This window comes from Oncorhynchus kisutch, linkage group LG30 (genome assembly GCF_002021735.2).
Source record: "Oncorhynchus kisutch isolate 150728-3 linkage group LG30, Okis_V2, whole genome shotgun sequence".
Classification (NCBI taxonomy): Eukaryota; Metazoa; Chordata; class Actinopteri; order Salmoniformes; family Salmonidae; genus Oncorhynchus; species Oncorhynchus kisutch.
In genome coordinates this window covers 19,769,026-19,783,167 of record NC_034203.2, presented here as the reverse complement: position 1 = coordinate 19,783,167, position 14,142 = coordinate 19,769,026, and the positions used below count along the sequence as shown (strand labels likewise).

The 14,142-nt window shown below is 43.1% G+C and overlaps 1 protein-coding gene across 7 annotated transcripts in view; it reads right to left on the bottom strand.

Moving 5' to 3' along the window:
• LOC109875211 (astrotactin-1) overlaps positions 1 to 14,142 on the bottom strand; it is a 261,237-nt gene that overhangs the window by 159,583 nt on the left and 87,512 nt on the right. For all 7 annotated transcript variants that reach the window (XM_020467457.2, XM_020467459.2, XM_020467458.2 and 4 more), the window contains one exon: positions 11,684 to 11,821. In XM_020467457.2, coding sequence (XP_020323046.1) covers positions 11,684 to 11,821 — 138 coding nt within the window. The remainder of the gene's footprint in view (positions 1 to 11,683; positions 11,822 to 14,142) is intronic.

Sequence of the window (14,142 nt, the reverse complement as noted above, 5' to 3'; positions counted from 1 at the left end):
GGTCACCCTCAGGTAGTAAGGGTAGGTAACAACACATCCACCACGCTGATCCTCAACACAGGGGCCCCTCAGGGGTGTGTGCTCAGTCCCCTCCTGATCACTGACAACGATGAGACAGTCTATAGGGAGGAGAGCAGAGACCTGACCGTGTGGTGCAGGGACAACAACCTCTACCTCAACATGATCAAGACAAAGGAGATGATTGTGGACTACAGAAAAAGGAGGACTGAGCACACCCCCATTCTCATCGACGGGGCTGTAAGTGGAGCAGGTTGAGAGCTTCAAGTTCCTTAGCGTCCACATCACCAACAAACTAACATGGTCCAAGCACTCCAAGACAAAAGATTTGGCATGGGTCCTCAGATCCTCAAAAGGTTCCACAGCAGCACCATCGAGAGCATCCTGACAGGTTACATCACTTCCTGGTATGGCAACTGCTCGGCCTCCGACCACAAGGCACTACAGAAGGTAGTGCGTATGGCCCAGTACATCACTGGGGTCAAGCTTCCTGCCATTCAGGACCTCGATACAAGGCAGTGTCAGAGGAAGGCCCTAAAAATTGTCAACGACTCCAGTCACCTTAGTCATAGACTGTTCTCTCTGCTACTGCACGGCAAGCGGTACAGGAGCGCCAAGTCTAGGTCGAAGAGGCTTCTAAACAGCTTCTACCCCCAAGCCATAAGACTCCTGAACAGCTAATCAAATGGCTACCCAGACTATTTGCATTGACCCCCCCCCTCTTTTATGCTGCTGCTACTCTCTGTAATAATCTATGCATAGTCACTTTAATAACTCTACCTACATGTACATATTACCTCAATTACCTCGACACCAGTGCCCCTGCACATTGACTCTGTACTGGTACCCCCTGTATATAGCCCCGCTATTGTTGTTTACTGCTGCTCTTTAATTATTTGTTTTTCTTAGCTCTTACTTTTTGGGGGGTATTTTCTTAAAACTGCATTGTTGGTTAAGGGCTTGTAGGAAAGTATTTCACTGTAAGGAGAAATTATAGATAAAATGTTGGACGTAAACATTACACAACAAGTAGGAAAATCAAATTCAACAATGAGCGGTTTGGAAGGAATCAGTGGCTAACTGCAAGCGTCGTAAAGCAATCACTATTTTGCTTCTCCTGCCTGCTATTTGGTGGATAGGGTGTGTGGTCCAGGTCTGGGATTAAGGATCTAAAACATCTGTCTGAAAGGGTCTCTTGTACAAGCATAAAAGTATAAACATTCACACGCAGCACCATGGGCCAGAAAATGTAGAATCGGCCATGCTGTCAATCCAGTATGACTTCTGCTGCGTTCAAAACAACTGCTAACTCGGAATTGGAAAATTGCAGACTTCAGTGCTTTCAAGACAACTGGAAACTGAAAAAAAACAAGCTTCGACAGGGAAAATAAGTTTTGAACGGTAATCCAACTGGGAATTACAAGTCGGGAACTCGGGTCTCTTTCTAGAGCTCCGACTGAAGTTCACTGACGTCAGGAATTGACCTCGTTTTTTTTTCTTCGAGTTCCCAGTTGTCTTGGAAGCATCATAAGAGAATGTCAGATTTTGATGACAAAGGTTGCCCACAAGAAGGACCACCGCGCAACCCGCGCCATATGGAGTTGGTCCCCTCTTTGCTGTTTGATAACAACCTCCACTCTTCTGGGAAGGATTTCACTAGAATTTAGAACATTGTGGTGGGGACTTGCTTCCATTCAGCTACAAGGGCATTACTGAGGTCGGCCACTATTCATCCCAAAGGTGTTCGATGGGGGCATTGTCATTCTGAAACAGGAAAGGGCCTTCCCCAAACTGTTGCCACACATTTGGAAGCACAGAAGGTTATTGCATGCTGTTGCGTTAAGATTTCCCTTCACTGGAGCTAAGGGGTCTAGCCCGAACCATGAAAAACACCCCCACACCATTATTCCTCCTCCACCAAACTTTACAGTTGGCACTATGCATTCGGGCAGGTAATGTTCTCCTGGCATCTGCTGAACAGATGAATCCGTCGGATTGCCAGATGGTGAAGCGTGATTCATCATTCCAAAGAACGATTTTCCATTCCTCCAGATTCCAAGGGTGGCAAGCTTTACACCACTCCAGCCGACGCTTGGAATTGCACATGGTGATCTTAAGCTTGTGTGCAGCTGCTCGCCCATGGAAACCTATTTCATGAAGAACCCGATGAAGAGGTCTTGAGCAACCGATGACAGACGATATGTACGCGCTATGCGCTTCAGCACTCGGTAGTCCCGCTCTGTGAGCTTGTGTGGCCTACCACTTTGCGGCTGAGCCGTTGTTGCTCCAAAATGCTTCCACAACACAATAACAGCACTTACAATTGACCGGGGCAGCTCTAGCAGGGCAGAAATCTGATGAACTGACTTGTTGGAAAGGTGGCATCCTATCACTGTGCCACGTTGAAAGTCACTGAGTTCTTCAGTAAGGCCATTCTACTGCCAATGTTGGTATATCCACATATGTTTGTAAATACAGTATATGTCTTGTATGCTACTGCATAAATTATGTAATATGCCAGGGTGATATGTATACTGTAGCTAAGAAAGTAATACGAAGAGTATGTTGTGTAGTAAGCTGTTAATAGCCCATGTATCTCAACCTTAGAATGTGGTTCCTCTCCCCCTCAGAACAAAGCTTACTGTTCTGACTTGGTGGTGCACACGTAGTCTACAGTCTGTTTTAGAGAAATGTCATCATCAAATATTGAGCTTTCATTGTCTGCTTTTATGCCCCCGTTATTTATCCTAGGGTTCTGACTTGGTGTACAGGAAGAGTATTGTAAGAATGTCCCACTACGTAAGTCTTAGCTCACTCATTAATGTCGTTATTGAATTAACTGCTAGCCTCTTATCCACTAATTGTTCCCTTATGCCATACATCTCAATTGTTATATTGCTTATATAGATCTATCTCATTAGTATCTTATTCATAATGTTAGAGAATGTTGGAATGATGCATTGTTTACTTACTTGTATTACAATTAGCTCATGTGCTTTTCTTCATGAGGAGGGGATACTATATAATGTTGTTGGGTCCATAACCATGTTTGCCAGTGAAAGTCTTTTCCCATTCAAATATTTTTTTTCTACATAAAGTTCAGTAATAGACCCATGTAATTCCAGTTGATATTGCAAGGGTTGTTTTGTCTGCGAAATGCGTTGTCTGTGCATTGGAATTTTGTCTATAAAAGTGGATGCTTGTGATTCCATTTTCCATCCTTTTTAGACCACATAGGCCTAAAATACTTCAATTGGTAGGCTAACTGCGTCTCTCTCTCTCTGTGTGTGGTAACTTAAAGAAGATTAACGTTAAGGCAGCGACATCTTGCTGAATTTATCTGAATTTCTGTGTGTCCATTTTCAAAGCTGAACGAATAGGCCTACCTCGCCGCAGATCGTTTGCTTGCACTTACTTATACAGTACTTAGAGCTAAGTGTTAATGATGATATAAGAACAAACATTATGAATTTACTGTTTGCGCATGGTTCAAAAGTAAAAATTCATGACAGCATTCGTTATTATTGAAGGAAAATTCTTATCGACTTACACAAATCCACAAGGAGTCAGTAGAAACCATATTTGTTTATTAAGCAAGTCAGCCATATCAGATATAATTTTTTTAAAGGAGGTAAATGAGGCTGAATGAACTCTTTCGCTGCCAGACGAGGCCCCGCTGATAGCCAGGTGTAGCGGTGGTAAGGATTCACTCCATGGTACTGAAAGGAAAGCTCCGCAGTCAGGACAGCTTTATGTAGGCCCTAACAGTTTGTGGGCACCGTTGGTCACCATTTTAGTGCAATCAATGTATTGTTTAGTGTTTTGTTGTGTAGCAACTTTGCTGGCATGCATCTAAAAAAATTGGTTTGCCCCACCATGATTTACAAGCTAAAATCGCTACAGATAACAATACACCACAAAATACAATATACACGTTAAACTACACTGTAACGGCGTTCTTCGTTTGTTGAAAGAGAGTCGGACCGAAATGCAGCGTGGTGGTTACTCATGTCTTTAATGAAGAAAAAGGTGACGATACATGAAATAACTAATAAATACGAAAACAACAAACGGAACGTGAAACCTAAATACAGCCTATCTGGTGAAACTACACAGAGACAGGAACAATCACCCACGAAAGACAAAGCGAAACTCAGGCTACCTAAATACGGTTCCCAATCAGAGGCAACGAGAATCACCTGACTGCTGATTGAGAACCGCCTCAGGCAGCCAAGCCTATACAACACCCCTAATCAGCCGCGTTCCCAAATACTCCAAACCCCAATACGAAATACAATAACATAAACCCCTGTCACACCGTGGCCTGACCAAATATATAACGAAAACACAACCACAATGACCAAGGCGTGACAGAACCCCCCCCCCCCCAAGGTGCGGACTCCCGGACGCACCTCAAAACCATAGGGAGGGTCCGGGTGGGCGTCTGTCCTTGGTGGCGGCTCCGGCTCGGGACGTGGACCCCACTTCATTAATGTCCTAGTTCCTCCCCTTCGCGTCCTGGGATAATCCACCCTCGCCGCCGACCATGGCCTAGTAGTCCTCACCCAGAACCCCACAGAACTGAGGAGCAGCTCGTGACTGAGGGGCATCTCGGGACTGAGGGACACCTCGGGACTGAGGGGCAGCTCGGGACTGAGGGGCAGCTCGGGACTGAGGGGCAGCTCGGGACTGAGGGGCAGCTCGGGACTGAGGGGCAGCTCGGGACTGAGGCAGCTTGGGACTGAGGGGCAGCTCGGGACTGAGGGGCAGCCCGGAACTGAGGGGCAGCCCGGAACTGAGGGGCAGCCCGGAACAGAGGGGAAGCCCAGTACTGAGAGGAAGCCCAGTACTGAGAGGAAGCCCAGTACTGAGATGAAGCTCAGGTAGGTAGTAGGCTCTGGCCGCTTCATGCTGACTGACAGCTCTAACTGCTCCATGCAGGCTGACAGCTCCTTGCAGACTGACAGCTCCTTGCAGACTGGCAGCTCCTTGCAGACTGGCAGCTCCTTGCAGACTGGCAGCTCCTTGCAGACTGACAGCTCTGGCTGCTTCATGCAGACTGACAGCTCTAACTGCTCCATGCAGGCTGACAGCACCCTGCAGACTGGCAGCTCAGGCTGCTTCAAACAGGCAGGAGGCTCCGGCAGCGCTGTAGAGAGAGAAGGCTCTGATAGCGCTGAACAGGCGGGAGACTCCGACAGCGCAGGAGGGAAGGAAGGCTCTGGCTGTGCTGAACAGGTGGGAGACTCCGACAGAGCAGGAGAGGCGAGGCGCACTGTAGGCCTGATGCGTGGTGCGGGCACTGGTGATACTGGAGCGAGGACACGCACAGGAAGCCTGGTGCGGGGAGCTGCTACCGGAGGACTGGTGTGTGGAGGTGGCTCTGGATAGACCAGACCATGCAGGCGCACTGGAGCTCTGGAGCACCGAGCCTGCCCAAGCTTACCTGGCTCGATGCCCACTCTAGCACGGCCAATACGAAGGGCTGGTATGAACCGTACCGGGCTATGCACCCGCACTGGAGACACCGTGCGCTCACTAGCATAACACGGTGCCTGCCCGGTCTCTTTAGCCCCCCGGTAAGCACAGGGAGTTTGCGCAGGCCTCCTACCTGGCATAGCCATACTCCCTGTAAGCCCCCCCCCGATACATTTTTGGGGCCGACTCTCAGGCTTCCATCCGCGTCGCCGTGCTGCCTCTTCATACCAGCGTCTCTCTGCTTTACCCGCCTCTAGTTCTTCCTTGGGACGGCGATATTCTCCAGGCTGAGCCCAGGGTCCTTTTCCGTCCAGTTCCTCCTCCCATGTCCAATTCTCCAAGTGATGCAACCTCTCCCACTGCAACTGCTCTTCACGATTAGCAGGGAGAGTTGGCTCAGGTCTGACACCCGACTCAGCCACTCTCCCTCTGAGCCCCCCCCCAATACATTTTTGGGGGTGCTTTTCGGGTTTCCTTGCCGACCGTGTTCCCTCGTATCGTCGACTCTTATCTCCGGCTGCCTCTGCTCTCCTCAGTGCTTCCACCTGTTCCCATGGGAGGTGATCTCTTCCAGCCAGTATCTCCTCCCAAGTGTAACAACCTTTGCCATCCAATACGTCTTCCCATGTCCATTCCTCCTTTCGCTTTTCCTGCGGTCGCTGCCTGTTTCCACGCTGCTCGGTCCGTGTGTGGTGGGTGATTCTGTAACGGCGTTCTTCGTTTGTTGAAAGAGAGTCGGACCGAAATGCAGCGTGGTGGTTACTCATGTCTTTAATGAAGAAAAAGGTGACGATACATGAAATAACTAATAAATACGAAAACAACAAACGGAACGTGAAACCTAATTACAGCCTATCTGGTGAAACTACACAGAGTGTTTTTTAAATAGTTTATTCTTCACATTTTCAAACAGTACATTTATATTTTCCAACGGGGCTATACATAGATTTTCTCGCCTGAGTAGCCTAATTTCACCTTCAAAAATAAAATGTAACCCAATAGTGTTCAGCGAAATAACAACACAATATCAAATACAGGTAGCCTGTTCAGATAATTAACATTCAGAACAGGCAAACCCCATACTATTGTGGAGGACTTAATTCTTCATTCTGCTGTGGATATGGCTGGGACAATGCTGGGGGAAAAGGCCCAAAAAACTATAGACAATGCCTTCATCAAACAACACTGTTTCACAACGCATCAGTGAAATGGCAGGAGATGTTATGAAACAATTACTGCTTCGCATACAAGCCAGTGATTTATATTCGTTACAGCTGGATGAGTCAACAGACATGGCGGACCTGGCACAGCTCCTGGTATATGTCCATTGTGTTTATGGGGTGTCAATTAAGTAAGAAATCCTCTTCTGCAAACCACTGGAAACCAGGACAATATGAGAAGATATGTTTAAAGTACTGGACAGCTTTGAGACATCAAATGGACTTTGGTGGTCAAGATGTGTTGTTATCTGTATTGATGGCGCAAAAGCCATGACAAGGAGACATACTGGAGTGATAATGCACATGCAAGCAGTTGCTCCCTACGTCATTTGGGTACACTGCAGCATCCACCAAGAGGCTCTTGCTGCCAAGGGAATGCCTGACAGCTTGAAAGACGTTTGAGACTAGAGTGAAAATGGTTAACTTTGTTAAAGCAAGGCCCCTGAACTCTTGTGTATTTTCTGCATTATTCAATGATAAGGGCAGCAACCATGTAACACTTTTACAACATACATAAGTTATTGTTATCAAGGGGCAAAGTATTGACATGTTTTTTTTTAATTGAGAGAAGAGCTTACTTACCATAATTTTCACTTGTCTTACCGCTTGCATGATGACGAGTTTCTCACACGACTGGCCTATCTGGGAGATTTTCTTTCTCGCCTGAATGATCGGAATCTAGGATTACAGGGACTCTCCACAACTATATTCGATGTGTAGAACAAAATTGAGGAGAAGTTGGAGCTCTTTTCTGTCTGCATTAAGGACAACACACAGGTCTTTCCATCATTGTATGATTTTTTTGTGTGCAAATGAACTCCAAGCTTACGGATAATGTCAAATGTGATATGGCGAAGCACCTGAGTGAGCTGGGTGCGCAATTACGCAGGTACTTTCCTGATATCTGAACAAGAGAGCCTCATCGAAATTGCAACAAGCGGTTCTGTGAAAATTTAATTTAACCAGATGCCACTGTCAGATTTCTGGATAGGGCTGAGCTGAGAGTTTCTTAACTTGGCAAATCATGCTGTTAAGACACTGATGCCCTTTGCAACCACGTGCCTATGTGAGAGTGGATTCTCGTCCCTCGCTAGAATGAAAACAAAATATAGGCACAGACCTGGGGTGTGTGGGAAATGATTTAAGACTGAGACTCTCTCCAATACAGCCCAACATTGCAGAGCTATGTGCATCCTTTCAGGCACACCCTTCCCTTCCCTTCTCAACCTGTGGTGAGTTATTCACAAATTTAGATGAACAAATAAGGTTTTATACTGTATATAAGATGGCGAAATAAAGAGCAAAATTATTGATTATTATTAGATTATTATTTGTGCCCTGGTTCTATAAGAGCTCTTTGTCACTTCCCACGAGCCAGGTTGTGACAAAAACTCACACTCATTCTTATGTTTAATAAATGTATCGTATAGTGTGTGTGTGGCAGTCTTACAATGATGGCAAAAAACAACATTTGAGAGTGCGCTGACCTTGGTGCTAGAGGGGGTACACAGCTGGAGGTTGACTGTTTGAAGGGGTATGGGACTATAAAACGTTTGGGAACCACTGCTATATAGGATAGCAAGGTAACAAGGAGTAGAAGTGAGTAACTAAATCAAACTATCTAAATGGTTAATTAAATGAGGAGAGAAAGTCCAATACTGACCCTTTGAAACACAACATTAATGAAAAACTGTGTTTAAGAAAAGTAAAGATACAAGCTCTATAAAGATGAAAGATCTTGCTACATCTCTTGGGATTACCGCTGCCTCCAAAAATTTTTTTTTTTAATGAAAAACCAAAATGTGTGCAGGTGAGGGCTTGTTGAATTTGTAGAATAAAATAAAATAATCTGAGACAGGCCATGCCAGTGTGAGGTCTCCTAGACAGAGAGCTCCTGTACATTCTTTGTAATAATACATAATAATACAAAATGTATAGCATTTTTCCATATTGAACTATTGATTTAGCTGAATATTGTCTGAATAGTTTGAATGCAGCACAGTTTCAAGACTGAAGTTGGATGTTGGTTTTTGGCTAGCTAGCTAGCTAATATTAGCTGGCAAGCATGCAATGTTTTGAGTTGATTACGCCTATTGTCCGGAGGTTGAGGATGAAGAGAAGCACGTGTAGAGAGATGAAAGTTGACCAAGTTATAAGGATACTCCTGAAGTACTATTGAAGTGTGGTGTGCTTTCTGGCACCTTATGACTGCCGTAGCATAAACCAAGTGGGTGCTGCATTTTGGTAGTAGTGAATAGTAGCTAGCTACTAGTCCAGTGGCTATTACGGAACTCTAACTTCATTTGACTAAGTCCTACTACGAAGCCACAGACAGCGTGGATGGCGAGACACCGTGATGACAATGTGCTGCCTGTCTGCTCCCGGCTCTCCCCTTGACCTCCTCCTTCCTCCGCTGACCTCAATCAAGCCATGAACTTTCTCAATCTTTAGTCTCTTGACCGTCGATCTACTCATTAGGATTAATTATGTTGCTGTTTTAAATTGCTTGATTTTTTGTTGTTGCTTTACAGTGCTTTGAGATTTCTTTATGTAATGAATAAATTATTATTATTATATTGTGGTGCAGTGTGCTAAAGCACTGTGGAGGAAGGACAAACAGGGTTCAAATCTTCAAATCAATGATCATTACAAGACAAAAATGGTTTGTTTGTGGATTATTCCAATTTGTTTTCATTCATAAAAAATGGTTTGCAAATTGTATAGGCCTAGGCTACGTTTCAAATTAAATGTGGGTTATTAGTAATCTTTGCTTATGACAACTGGCATTGATTTCAGCACCAGGAAACTGGACAACTCCCCCAACGGGATCATGTTAAAGACCGAACAGACACTCAACAACGCTTTTAGCTGTCGCTCTTATAGGTTCACTCTACGTGCTCGTTTGGGAAACACTTAAAAATGTGGCACGTAAATAACAATTAATCTGGTATGATCATCGTAATGCTTAAGTTCCATCGCATCTGGGAACAAGGCCCAGAGGCTTTTCTTCTTTGTGTTCCTGCCAGTGAGCAAGACGTGGCGATAAATGATTATCAAACAAGGCCTCAGAGGGATCACACAGCTCCAACGCTGAGTAAATCAGAAGCATCTAGAGGTGGTAGGTAGCTGCGGTGTGTGCTACCACCCTGGGGGCACCCAACTCGAGCATTCATCACATCATCAATCACAAGACATGGAGTTATTTACTCAGTTTTCAAAAAAAGATGCCAAATGATAAATATATATTTTTTTAAATACAGGAAACAACTAGGGTATAAAGTTATATAATATGGGAGAATCGTACACATTATGCCAGTAAAAAGGTAGATGTACACACAGAAGGTGCACTAGGAGAAAGAGGACTGTGGTAGTCTACTGCAAGACTTAATGGATACACAGTATCACAATTATATTCATTGTTTGTTTGACATGAGCAGTAATGTGTTTTTGTTGTAGGCAGTCACTTATATTTGGCCTGTTGCACAAATGTGGAGCTGCTATAGGCTACATCATTAACTATTCTGATCTCAGCTGGAAAAAAAAGAGACTCCTAACTATTTCAGTACTTCACAGAGAATAATTCAAATGTCTAAAGATTAATCAACTTCTGCAAAAGACAAATTAATCAAAGGATAATCTGCCCTTTTGCTAATGGTATTAAAGCTAAAAATTCATCCTCCAACTAATCTAAAGCCCAGTTCCATGATCACTCAATAAAAGGTCTGCTTGGATGTACTGATGTGATTTAACAATCATTACTGATTTTGAAATTGTGTTGTTTGTGAATAATATGTCATTGATGAAATCAGGAGCTTGCAAATCTTGACTGTTCCCCCTGATATCAGAGCTTTCCTACACCAAATCATTCCCAGTTGACCGCCTGAGAATGAACCTTCAACAGATGCATATTTAAACTGAAAAATATATAAAATAATTCAACAGGATAGGACATTCCATCAGGTTTAAAACAGTTACAAGCTGACTAAAACGAGAAGGTGGACATTTCATCTGATTAATCCCTAAAACGCTAATATACAGTATGCCATACCTGTGCCAGACTGAATTGCTAAAAACTAGTGACCCAAACATCATGCAGCTGTATAATCTCGTTTTTTTTTTATATCTGATGGTGTGAGCCTATGTTACAAGAATTTGTGACATTTTCAAGTGAAGAATTCTAATAAAATACGTATCATTAAAAAACGATAGAAGCAAATGTTTACCAAGAGCAACTAAGGCAGGCCAAGGACTCAGTTAAGACCATCTACTGGAAGGATTTCAAAACTCTGATACAAGGATAACTTTGAACTCAGCAAACAGTGGATGTGTGAAGTGAAACCTTTTCAACTGATTCATCAAGAGCAGCCAGGTGAAATTGCAATAAAAATGCCTTGCATACTCAGTGACTATATTTTGTGTTTCCCACATTTTAACAAAAGTACTTTTCTCCAAATGCCATTTGTCTAATGAAACTACCCACACGTAATGAATGCAATCAGGTTTATGGCTAAATAGCTTGAAAGCTGCATTTGTTGAAGTTTGTAAAAACTATTATTTGGGGTGTTTTTTCTGCACTTCAAAAAATATCTATGTGCAAGGAGTACATTTCCTTTGGAGGTGTTATGAACCATTTAACAATTAAATGTTTTCTGGTATTACATTGCCAAATGAGTTTTGTTTTTGCTGCTCGCTTATTGATTTTTTTGTGTTCCATTACTCTTTGAATCATGATCAATGAAACACTTGCAATGTCTGACATCAACCTTCTAATGAGTGCTACATTCTCCAGAACAGTTAATTGGGAATCAAAATGCTTTCAATACAGAGGATACTCAATGATGATTATAATGGAATGAAAATACTGGTATGTAGCCTCAAGATATTATTTTCTTCATAGCTAATATCATCACTCCTTATAAAAAGTACAGTATCTCATGAAACACATATAGAATAGTTGAATCTCTCACCTCACATCCACAGCATCTTCCATGACAGTCATATCAGTCTTGCACTTGGCTGATGGGTTGATTGCCAGCTCAGCAGGTGGAATGACAAAGCTTTTACTCAATGGTAACCACATCCCTTCCCCCAATGTGTATGTGAACCTAAAGAGGAAGAATACAAGGATTTTTACATTGGAAACAAAGTGGGAAAAGTGCCACAAAGTATATTTTGAAAGAACATTTCCCACTTTTTCCATTTCATTTAGTATTTTTAAAAAACCTGGGGCTCCTACCACTTTGCTAATGCCTGTTTGTCTGAAATATGCAAATGTACAGGTCTTCTGGTGCCTTGTTGAGCAGTACTGTAGCTCAGAAGATCAGTGTGGGGAACATCTGTGCTTGCTTTACTTCAGGGAAATACAATAAATCTAAAGATTGCCTGCTGCCCATAGTAGCCTTGGAGACTTTGGATGCTTTCAGCATTTATATCTCTCTGGATAATCACAAGTGTATCCTCAGTTATCTTCAAAAACATTTTACACTCATTTAAACTAAAGGTTGATTGGGCTGAGGAGTAGCATGTGATGTTTTTTCTGGCACATCATCTATTACAAGAGTGTGGACCAAGTACTGTATTCTAGGGGATTCTTGATCTACCCTTGAACTTACTTCGGCATTGTTTACTATCCAGCATCAACTGGATAGTAAACAGGCCTCAACATGAATCTCAAAGTCAAACTGTCTATGAGTCACACCTGGATAAAGATGTACATAAAGAAGGTGTTCTTCTATTTGACACCAAATGCAGTTGTATGATTTCTTATATATTATGCATGCATCATCGTAGCACAAAAAAAATGGACTTGTTGATTAAAATGGTTAATGGACATTTTTTGCAGACTTAACATATTTTGCATTTCACATTGTGCAATTGGAATCTAAAAATAAATGCTAACTTAGCATAGGAAAAGGCCACCAGATCACTGCATGCATTACTAGTCACTTTAGGAAGGGAATGATTAAACCCACTGTAAGAGAGAGCTTTAATTATGTCCCTCCAATTACCTCCTCTGTTTCCAACTGCAGTGTTATATGAATCAACCTCTCTCAGTCCTACCATTTAATATCATGCACTGGATTCTTCCAAGTGATTATGGGCAGACAGGCAAGTCTATTACAACAGTATTATTATCCTATTATTTCCCTGGAAGTCATTGCTACAGCCCCATAAGACTCTTTCCTTATCCAGAGGAAATGTGCATTTTCTTTGTGGTACAGTATGGGATGATGCCCATATGAAACTGCAGGCTATCAACGAGAAATCCCTTAAACAACAGGAGCTGGTGGAACAGTAGCAAGGAACACTCCTCACTGGAGTTCGTGAGCACAGGAATGAATCACAAGAGAAAACAACCTTTGAGGGTGAACCCCCTCCACCCATTCAGTGCAGGTGTATACAGTGATAGAAAGACGACCTGCCATACAAACCCAACCAGTTTCTTTTCTTCCTGTACTTGATCTAGTTTCTGCCCAAGCCCTGCCCTGGCACTGTGACAGCTTGCAAATGGATTCAACTAATCGAACTCTGACAAGTTACTTATCTAGATGCTAGACTCTTCACACGATTATAGATCCCCCATGTTATTTGAGATTGTTGACTGACTAGTGTGTATAGGATCTTATTTTGAATTAACATGCTGCTCTTGATTCACATGATCCCCCAAGCTCAGTAAACAACAAATGTTTTTCATTTTAATTTGTGATTCTATTCATGAGTGCAATACTGTTTTGTTGAATTGTAATACACGGATGGGTGACTTGGCAAACGGGCAGCCCCTAAAAACGTTAATTATGTGTGCACCATTTGAACATAAGAGTGTGAGTGGGGTTCAAAGAGGAGCCTAAAACATTTGAATTCCAATGGATGTTGGTGTAAAACGCTTGAGCACAAAGTTACTTTAAACCCGATGCTGAACAGAATATCGAGACAGGCCCCCTGAGCATTAACATTCCAAAGGGGAATCAAATGTATCAAAGAGCCTCATAGAGATGTTTGTATGATGGCTGCTCTCAATGACTAACAAAGACAGCGCTTACAACCATGTGAATAACTAAACCATCCCTGTGAAAATATCATCTGTGTCCCAAATGGCACCCTATTCCCGAAATAGTGCACTCCTTTTGACCAGAGCCCTATGGGCCATGGTCAAAAGCAGTGCACTATATAAGGAATAGGGTGCCATTTGGGATGTAAAACTGTTCGTTGTTGAGAGCAGTGTCAAGCAGCATAATCAGTATTGTTGTTGTGTCCTTGGCTTTTGAGGAGGCATCTAGATATTGTATATATACAAAACAGGAGGCATATCATTGATAAGGGTTTTCCCTCCCACGTCCCCAGTCTTTCTCTGTACTCAATGGTAAAATAAATTAGAAAACAACTGTGATGGTTTATATCATAGAATGCAAATGTTGACTTTCTATCG